At 44.0% G+C, this 10893-nt stretch overlaps 1 protein-coding gene across 5 annotated transcripts in view; it reads left to right on the top strand.

The window, feature by feature from the left end:
- Positions 1-5680: 5680 nt before the first annotated feature.
- The window catches only part of NAV2 (neuron navigator 2), a 446141-nt gene continuing 440928 nt past the window's right edge, over positions 5681-10893 (top strand). For all 5 annotated transcript variants that reach the window (XM_072619354.1, XM_072619352.1, XM_072619351.1 and 2 more), the window contains exon 1: positions 5681-6497. In XM_072619354.1, coding sequence (XP_072475455.1) covers positions 6240-6497 — 258 coding nt within the window. In that variant the 5' untranslated portion in view covers positions 5681-6239. The remainder of the gene's footprint in view (positions 6498-10893) is intronic.

Below are 10893 nucleotides of genomic sequence, written 5' to 3'. Positions count from 1 at the left end.
ATAATATAAATAAATGTTACATAAATGTATAATATACATTAATATTTATCTGTATTATATTAATACATTTTATAAGTCAATATCTATTTCTGTTATGTAAATATATAATATAAATAAATATACATAATATAAATAAAACCACAATAAATCAGGGATTGAGCCCAGCCTGTGATTTTGCGGATGTAAGGAATTCCCTGGTAGGGAAATTCCCTCTTACCAATGCAGATAGGAACCTTCTTCCTGGATCTATAGTCTCAGAGAACTCCTTAGAGCAAGGATACTGCCAAGCGTTCCAGAACCGGATTAAAACATAATTGGGAAATAGTTAAAACAAATAAAACTATAATAGAACAAATGCAATATATGATCCACAGAGATCGTCATGAGTGGCATAGTGGCCCCTTCTCTGTCTGGATTTGAATTCACTAACCTTCAGCACAGAGGGTTTAAATAAGAGATGGCACTTGGTCCCAGGTCCTTCTGGCTTCAAGGCCAGCTCTCTGTCCATGAAGCCTGTAGTTCCCTTTCAGTAGAAGGATGATGGCTCAAGCAGTCCACATCAAACATTTTTAATGGAGTCTTAACCAGTAAATAAATGCCCAGTTAGATTACAGATGTATTTTTCTTCTGTGACAACCGCCACGTGCATATGGAAGCATTTTTAGTTGTTTTGGGTGTGGTTTTTTGGGGGGGTAAAAGTTATCTTGTAGTTATCGTAAGCACTTAATAAATCGAACAGCTGTGCGTAGCGTATTAAACTACTCTGGAAATTCACAACGTATTTTTTGTTGTTGTTACTGTGGCTATTGTTACTGTTGTAAGGGGTCTGAGGAACAAAAAAAAGCGCTGGGAACCACTGCACTAAGCTACACTTTCTTCTCTCTTCCTTATCTTCTGAATGTCTAGCTTTGAATCCTAAAACAGATACTTTAGAGTTCTATGACTCTGGGTAAGTCACTAAACCTCTTTGAACCTGAACATCTTCATCTGTAAAATGAGAATAGTAACCCCTGGAAGGGACCTTAGAGGTCATTGAGTCTAACCTCCTCATTTTACAGATGAGGAAACTGAGGCCCAGAGAGGTTATATTTATCATTTTTGTCATTTTTTATATTCCGTATGGGTATATGGCAATTTTTGAGTGAGCCAGTTCTTTTTTTTCTGATATGTTAAGAGTAAGGCCTCAGTAAAAGAATCACTAGATTTAACAATATGATCAGATTTGTGATTCTTCTCGCCTATTGCCAGGTTGTTCTCCAGAATGTTTGGACCAATCCAAACATCTATCAATGGTGTATCTGTAGGATCATATTCAGAGCTGGAAGAGATTGAAGAGACCACCTAGTTCAATCTTTGAGCACTGAAGTTCAAACAAATTTAGGCTACCTTCCCAAGGTCACGCATAGTGAGAGGCAGAAGAGGGATCTGATCCCAAGTCTCTGAATCCAAGTCCAAAACGTCCTCAGTGATTCCTTGCAGCCTTCCACCACTGAATTTTATTATCAGACTATTGATTTGGAACCATAAGGAATCTTACAGATCCTTGGTTTTGAACCCTGGTCAAGAATCTTATCATCTTGCCCAACACCTTCATTTCACAGAGGAAACAGAGACCTAGAGTTATTTCATTTGTCAAAAAAAAATTATTCCAGAAGGGCATTTAGCATTTTCTCAAAGTTGTCTTGATTTGAATTCTCTAATTATTAGGGTATTTGAGCATCTTTTCATATGGCTGTTAAGTTAATATTTTCCCCTTTTAAAATTGCATATTCATACCCTTTGATTGTCCCTTGTGTATCTTATATCAGTTTTTTATAGATACTGATTTTTGTCAGGGATATTTACTAATGTATCTTGACTAATATTTATAATTTTGGCAAAGAGATTCCCAATCTCTATGACTTTGTGATCCACAGCAGTGAATTTAGACTTTCACAACTTCTTTTGACCACTGTCTGCTAAAGCCTAGTACAAAGTATTGTCCATCAGAAAGAGTAATGAATTGGTAGGGTTGGTCCCTTGCAGATCAGTTTTAAAGTTCAATTTATATTCACATAATCACTAAAAGTTTTGTGTTGAGCATTGGGGAGAATGAAGCTGCTAACTGATGGTCCCTGATCGGGGTACTTCAACGCTTGTAAAAATAGCAGTATATAATTGGTTTAGGCCTGTGATTTAATTGGTATAAGGAACTTCCAGTGAAAAAATCCTCCATCAATGCACATCAGCACCTGCTCTACAATTTATAGTCTGAGAGAGGAGGTCTGCAAAGTTAAGGGCTTTGCTACCATCACCCAACCAACATATGTCAGAGTTAGGACTTAGGTTGGGTTTCTTATGACCCTGAAATCTGCTCTCTAAGCCACACAGCTATGAAGGGTGTGATTTAGATGAAAGAGAAAAAGACTAGTATTCAAATCCCAGCCCTTCTTTTTACCACCTATGCCCCCTTAGATAAGTCACTTAACCTCTATATATGTCTTTGTATCACTATCCCATAGACATTTTTAAATTCAATGAGTCATAGTACTCTGTGGAGATCACCACATAGAGAATAAAGCCCCCCTCCTCACTCCCCTATACACATTCTTCACTTTTTTTATAGGAGTCAGAGGTACCAGATGAGCAGGCACAATTATTTGCAATAATATTATCTTTCCCATCAAAGGCTTTGGAATTTCCCTGTTTCATTTCCAAGGAGGGTGCCACCATCTTTCCAGTGTCCCAGATGCCTAACCTCTTTATCCTTTTTCTGAGTTAATATCTGGTCTTAGACACTAACTAGCTATGTGACTCTCAGCAAATCACTTCTTTGTTTGCCTTAGTTTCCTCATCTGTAAAATAGGGATAATAACAGTACCTACCTCACAGGTTGTTGAGAGAAAAAACAATGAGATGATGTTTACAAAGCCCTTCACCCAATGCCTGGTATATGGTGGAGGCTATATAAATACTTATTCCTTTCCCTCCTCATTTTCCTCACTCAATCAAAATTACTCTTTTCAAAGTTACCAATGATTTCTTAATTGTCAAATCTGGTGCCCTATTTTAATTCACCTTATTTGACCCTCCTTCTGCAGCATTTGGCACAATCTCCTCCTGGATCCTTTTTCCTCTCTATGTTGTCCTGATACTGCTTTCTAGGTTCTCCTGTTACCTGTAACATCAACTCCTTCTCACCCTCTGGAGGTGGATCATCATTCATATGTTCCCTAAATGTGAGTTTGTTCCAAGGTTCTGTCCTGGACCTTTTCTCCTCTCTCTGTACACCCTCTTTACGTGGTTACTTCATCAGCAACCATGACTTTAATTATTATCTCTATGAAGACAACTTCCCATATCCAGCCCCAATCTCTTTCTTGAGTTCCAATCCCACATTATAAACTACCTATTGGACATTCTGAACTGTGTATCCCATAGACATTTTAAATTCAACAAGTCTAAAATGGTACTCATTATCTTCTTCTCTCAAATCAATCCCTCTTCTCAACATGTCTATTTCCACTGAGAACAACACCCTTCTTCTTTTCCTTCAGTTTCTCCAATTTGGCCTTATCCTGGACTCCTCAGTTTTACTCATGCTCAAGTAGCCAATTCACTGTCAAATTACCCTTTCTGCCTCCCCTAACATCTCTCATGTTTCTCTTTATTCATACAACTACCACCCTACCACATGCCCTTACCACATCTTTTGGACTATTGAAATAGACTCTATAATAGTTTCCCTCACACCAGTCTCTCCCCACACAAGTCCATCCTCCACACAGTCTACAAAACCAAGTCACGTCCCTCCTCAAGCAATTCCAGAAGCTCCCAGTTGACTCTAGGATCAATGATTTCATCTTTAGCTCATCCTTTTTAAATGTCTATTTTTGGGTATGTTGCACAATGTACACCATTACTAGTATACTACATGTATATCATTTATAAATAATCACACATACACTGGGGGTGTGTCAGTAATTTTTTTACTGGATAAGATCCAAAAATTTTGAAGACCCCTGGGTTCGAGGCTTCTAATATCCTCTTTCAGCCCCAAATCTACTGTCTTAGAATCCTTCCATTTACGATCTCTTACAACTCCTCACTGCGCAGACACACACACACACACACACACACACACACACACACACACACACACACACACACACACACACACACACACACACACACACACCCCACCCTTGCCATTCATGCAGCAAGAAAACCTGGAATCAGCCAATGGTTTTGAGGCAAAGGTCAGGGACAGGTTCTCCCAGTCAAACGAAGTATTGTTTCTCTGGAGCCGGCCAATGTCATGAATGCTCTCCGGCCCACTCTAATTACAGTCTGTGGTAGGTAAGAAGGAGCTCGTTTAGGGCGGCTGCTTTTCCTGGGCATTGTATTTGCCCGTAAATACTTCAAAATAGTTGCAGTGAAATGTGTAGCCTTTGAAAGCCGGGGAGGAGCAGATCGAAGGGAGGCGCCCTCGCTCCCAACGAGTTACACAGGCGTCTTTCTGAATGGGTAGAGAAGAAACGGTTATTTCCTTAAATTTGAAAAAACAAAAAAAGAAAAGAAAGGTGGGGAAGGGGGTGGGGATGGGGATGTGGGGGGAGTGCGGCTCAGTGGAGCAGATCCTTAGTCAGATAGCAGCTGAGCCATGCCAGAGCTCTTACTCCGGGCAAATTCAAACTATAAAAGTGACCGGGGGAGGGGGCCTGGGGAGGGGACCTGGGGAGGAGGCGGGAAATCATCCACATCCTCCCGCGGCTCGGCCGCTGCCAGGGTACGTGTGGGAAGAGGCGTTTGGACACTTTCCGCCGGGTTTCGGGGGCGCTGCAGGGACTCCGCCCCGGGGTTCTTGCAGGGCAGTGCCCCCTCCCACTCCACAGCGGGGAAGCGAGCCGTGCAGCAGCGGCAGCTCCGGCAGCGGCAGCAGCAGCAGAGCTCCCAGCCCAGCTTTGCACTGGAGGGAGCCCCCCGCATCCCCAAGTCTGGCTGCGGCTGGAGTTGAGGTCCCGCCCCTTTTGCAGGCAGCTCTTGGGCTTCTGATTGGAGCGCGGAGGACCAATCAGCGGGGGTCCTGGCGAGAGGCTGTCAGTTTGCAAGCTTCTCGCGCTCCGGCTAATCCCCGCAGCCTTCTTTGGTAGCGCTGCTGCTGCTGCTAAGGCTGCTAAGGCTGCTAAGGCTGCCGAGGCTCGGGCTCAGGCTGCGGCTGCGGCTGCTGCTGCTGGTGCTGCCACCGCCGCTACCGCGCGCACTCCGGGCAGCTCTGGCCTCAGACCTGCTCCGCTGCCCACGCAGCGAACAAGTGGGCGCTGCTCTCGCTCGCTCGCTCGCTCTCACCGGCTGGATTACCGCTGATTGTCCTTCCTGCGCCCATTTCTGTCCTTTAACTCCACAGACAGCGTCCACACATACGCCCAGGCCTGGGAAGCCCTGAGAAGGTGGTTTCCCCCGGGATTTTGATCTTGAGGGGGAAGAGGAGTGGTGGCATTTGTGAGCTGTCATGCACCGACCGTTCCTCCTCCTGTGATTTCTCTCTCTTTCCTTCCCGGCCTCATCAGCTCTGGCAGATAGAAAGATATTAAGACTAAGAAGCTTGGTTCTCTAAGGCTCGTATCCAAGGGCATCAGGCACTCGTGTGCTGGGAGCTACATCTGCTTCTTGGCTAAGGCTGAAGAAAAACATCTTAAGCTGGAAATCCTGCTTGCTAGTTCTCGCTGGCATCTCTCTCTCTCTCTCTCTCTCTCTCTCTCTCTCTCTCTCTCTCTCTCTCTCTCTCTCTCTCTCTCTCTCTCTCCTCCCTTTCTCCCTCCCTCCTTTTCCTGCGGATTTTTAGTCCAAAGGACTGTCTCACTTTGGAGATGCAGTGACAAGATAATGGAAGTAAAAGTCTGGGTTTCCAGGAAGGAAAATTATAGGAAGCAGCGAGTGGAAGCGAAGAGCAGTTAAAACAGCCTCAGTCCATCTAAGAAGGGGAGAAGACGGCAGCAATATCAGACCATAGCCCCCCAGGCCAGCAAGATCAAGGTTGGCAAGCTAATAGTAGAGATCTGGGATTCCTGAAGGTGTGCCGGCTCCTAGCTGATCATTATTATTATCGGTTATTATTTTAATACACTGGTTGGAGCTTCGTGGGCGAAGTAAGTGCTGCCTTTCTGTCTTCTCGTCTTTCCCTTTGCCCGGCTACTGCTGCTGCTGCTGCTGCTGCTGCCGCTGCAGCTGACAGAAACGTGTTAGGAAAGCAGAAGAAGATGCCAGCCATCCTGGTCGCCTCCAAAATGAAATCGGGACTGCCGAAACCTGTGCACAGTGCCGCACCGATCCTCCATGTGCCCGTGGCCAGGGCCGGCCCCCAACCTTGCTACCTCAAGTTTGGGAGCAAGGTAGAGGTGACCAAGCCTATTTATTCGAGCCAGATACCCCTGAAATCTCAGGGGCTCCATGAGCCTGCGGGGGATGGGCTCCCCCTGAGGAAGAGCAGTTCTGTGGAAAACGGATTTGACACCCAGGTGAGAGAGAAGGCTAGTGGGGGTCCGGGGGGGGAGCGCGAGGTTCGGAGATATTGAGGTAGTGGGGAGCAGGGAATGAACTGGAGAGAGAATTAGAGTAGCATATGGGAGGGGATGGAAATCTTTATGATGGGGGTATGAGGTTTGGAGATTGTAAGGGACATGATGGTGGTGGGTGTGGCCAGAGGAGTCCTTGGGGTATAGAGATTTGTATGACTGAGGGTAGGTTACTAAGTAGGTATATGATGGAGGTGCTCTGGCACATTGGGTAGTTGTGTTGGTGGAAGGCATATTAAGGGTATCTCTTTCTCCTGACTCTTAGGAAGGCATGCCAATGTGTATTTTCAGGGAAAATAAAAATGCATGTGCTTTTCTATCATTTAGTAATAAAGATAAAAATACTAAGCTAGCCGCTGGCATAGTGCATTACCAGTTTGTCTAACATGACAAGGGTTAGTTTCTATTTGTCAGTTCTGGCTTTGGTTTAATCTCGAGTTGCAAAATCATTTGAGACACATCTATTTGCACTTAGATAGCATGGCTCTGGGCATTGACGTGAGATTCAGGCAAGCCTTATGGGAGAATGGAAAAAATATCCCTTTGCTTGTAGGATCATGGTTTCTGAGGGAGAATGTTCAGATCTGACAGTATGGTTGGTGTGATGTTGGACCTAGGGTATGCAAGCAGGCAGCAGTGAGGGTCCATGGCACACCATCTAAGGAGAGCAGATAGTCTGTCTTAGCTGGCTGGCACCTCTCTTCACACTGATGGGTTGATAGTATGGGGTGGTTTTCTTAGTGGTATCATACCTGAAGTCTGAGACCTCCTTCCTAGGTGGCAGGTCATGGAAAACTGAACCAAGAGAGAAAGATCACATCATCTGCTTGGATCTGTGATGGCTAGACCCCCTAACCTCTCCTAAGGAAAAAAATCATGGCTGCCAGTTGGTTCTGTTGGCCTTCTGCCTTGCTTTTACAGTGACAGGGTGGGGTATAGGCTCTGCTTTCTGGCTGTATGACAGCAGAGACCTTTTGGGTCAGACAGAACAGATGAACGTAACTGTTATGCCCCAGAGCCTGTGGCATAGCAACCCTGGGATTACTGAATTTGCCCTGGTGATTCGCCTGTACTCCCCCTTCCTCTGTTTCATTAACCTTTACAGGTTATCTGGAAGTGGTTGCCCTGCCATCCAGCTTTTAAGCTCCTCACTTAAGCCCTGCTTGAAGATTTCAGTCAACAACTTCTCTTGCCTGTGCAAAAATGCACCCCCCCCCCAGATAATGAAATATGTTCCTGTATGTGAGCTCCCTTCTATAGGCCTTACCACCAATGCTGAGACATCTTGCTTGCTATGATAATCCTACCAATAGCTCAGTCTTAAGATCCTGGTAGTAGCTGAACAAGAGCTTTCCCTCCCTCCATCAAGGGCCCCGCCCAATCAATTGCAGTTTTCCTAGTGATGACCAGTGATGCCTTATATGTGGAAAAGGTGTGGAGGTGAGTCTTAAAGGCCAACTCCCACTGCCCAAGGAAAGAAGAGCATATTTTTAACATTGCTTACAGGAGATGGATGGTAATACAGTCCTGGGCTCAGGCAACAGTAAAACTGCTGCTATGGGAGGCTGCCCCGGGAGCACAGACAGGCCACTCCTGCTGGGCTACTTTTCTTCCATTACCATCTGTAATTCTGCAGTTGCTACCCTAGCCTTTGCACCACTTAACTTGAAAGCACACGAAATGAAGGACTCCATAAAACTATGACCACTTCTTAAGTTAAATGAAGGTACATGGAGGAAGGTAAGGGGAAGTATGCCTTTACCAAGGATGGAGCAGTGAGATCATCTAGAAGCCAGATTTGCTCTATACAGTGATGATAGTAACAGCTAACATTATAGAGCACTTCAAGGTTTGCAGAGTGCTTTACGTAGCTCATCTGATCATCACAACAGCCCTGTGAGGTAAACACTATTGTTACCTCAATTTTTACAGATGAGGAAACTGAGGCAGAGAGTGGTTAAGTGACTTACTTAGGGTCACAAAGTTTGCAAGTATTTGAGACAAGATTTGAATTTTGGTCTTCTTGACTCCAAGTCTAGTGCTCTTCTGTCCACTTGGCCACCTCATTGACTAGAATCTAAGATATAGCTCTTCAATTCACAACCTCTCTTTTCCTGGGACTTGTGTTCCACACTCCAGACTCTGCAATCCAGTGACATTAGCCTCTTTGCTCTTCCTCAGACTGTCTCTTGGCTTCAAACACTTCACTGGTTTTCTCCCATTCCTGGAATTCTCTCCCTCCTCATCACTCTCTCTGGGCTTCCTTGACTTCCTTCAAAGTACAGCTAAAATCCCACATCTTACAAGAAACCTCCCTTGATCCTCCTTCCTTCTGTTGATTATCTCCAATTGATCCTGTCTATATCTTATTTGCATAGAGTTGTTTGCATGTTTCCTTTTTTGACTGTAAGATTCTTGAAAGCAAGGACTGCGGCATTTTTTTTTTTTTTTTTGCCTTTCTTTGTATCCACAGAGCTTAGCTAACACTATAGAACATTTTAAAGTTTGCAGAGTACACTGGCTTGCTGTATAGAATCATTGAAACACAGAAAACTTGGGGGACATATACCACTTGTCCTCTTGATTCCTCCCACCATTTTCATAGCCTTCTATGAGGCACCACATAGTACCCAGCTTACAGAGGTACACTAACCTTGTTGCTGGGACTTTAGTAGCTTACATACACTGATTTCCATAAACCTGGAATGGATGGAAACATCTAGAGGCAATCCCCTGTGCATTTCCCTACCTTCTCTGGGCTACCTCCACAACCAATCTGTCATCTTTTAATGGTAAAATTATCTGTGTCCCAGATACCAAGAGGTGGAAAACAGAAAAGGGTAGGTTGGAATTCAGAGCATTATAGCAACAGCAGAAGAGTTCATCACACTGTACCGCCCCCCCTCCGCCCCCAATTCTGGGATGACAATGAAGACCTCTATACCTGTGTATCCTTTTTGGTGAATGTACTTTCCCTATGTGCTCATTATAACCTGACTATTGGAAATGTGGACTTCAGAAGGCACGTTACTGTTCTGTAACCAGATTAGGCTTGAAGGTGGTAAGCACCATGTTGGTTACTAGGTCATACATGCTAATGGTTATTTGAATCTGAGAATTTAAGTAATAATATAGAACAAGTTTGTATGATTTCCTCCAGTGTTGTGAATTGTGATGGTGCCATTTTCTTTCTTAACGTTCTTTTCATGTCATAAAGATCAAGATCCGTTGGCATGGTCTTTGAAATGAGAAATGGTTTGCTCATCTTACGAATTTGGCTGAACTCGTATACCTGCAGCCCTTTGATTGATTTGTCCTTGGAATTGGGTGGCATGAGTGAGAAGACATTGGGGTCAACCAGAATAGTGACTTGGGACACCTTTTATATTCAAGAGAATGTCAGTCACTGAGTTCAACAAGCATTTATTAAGTTCTTACCATGGAGCAAGCTCTGTGCCAAACATGTAGGATACAAAGAAAGACAAGAAACAGCCCCCACCCTGGAGAAGTTTGTATTCTAACAGGAAAAACAATATATAAACCATTCGATACATACAGGATAGATATAGAGGAGATGGATTAGAAACCTTAGAGAGGAAGATTCTAGCAACAGGAAAGAATGGGAAAGGCTTCCTGCAGAAGGGAGGGGGATTTGAATAGAGTCTTCAAGGAAATGATGAGAAAAAGTGGGGTTTGAAATTATTCATATCAAGGAAAGTTAGGTTTTTTTTTTTCTTTTCCCTGTAATCAATGTATGTTAACTCCTGACTGGAAAACCCATAGGGGAAAATGAATTCTGGATTAGATCTGAGGTGCTAGTCTTTGTTGAGTTCTACTTGGCCATATATAAAAATCCTTCAGTTGTCAGGGTGCTATAACAGCTCAGTACCAGAAAACAGGAAAGGACTCAGGTGGTATCCTCAAAGACGTAGTTACTACTGACCTTCTGACACAAAGTCTTTGTTGCTAGCTTTGTCTTTCACTTTGTGCTTATAAACTCATCATACCCCAGTACACAAGATTTTCCCAGGGATACACAAATGGTCTTTCATACACAAATGTTCTTTTATACACAGCAGGAAAAGCCCCGCAGGTAGAGTCCCCAAAGGCAGAGTTCTCCACCCCAAAGAGGCTTCTCCCACCTAGCTTGCATCTTTTCCTTCTGACATAATCAACTCTACTGTATAAAGGGAACCTTTTAGAACCTCAGTTCTTGAGGGCAGGGAATACTCTAGAAAAAATTTACTTTGTGTCCCAAATACTCAGCACTGTGATTGGTAATTGGTAAGAACTTAATAAGAGCATTCATTGAAGTCAGTCAGTCCAAATGTTTCTGATC

This window comes from Notamacropus eugenii, chromosome 6 (assembly GCF_028372415.1).
Source record: "Notamacropus eugenii isolate mMacEug1 chromosome 6, mMacEug1.pri_v2, whole genome shotgun sequence".
Taxonomy (NCBI): domain Eukaryota; kingdom Metazoa; phylum Chordata; class Mammalia; order Diprotodontia; family Macropodidae; genus Notamacropus; species Notamacropus eugenii.
This window is presented reverse-complemented; position numbering and strand designations above follow the sequence as displayed.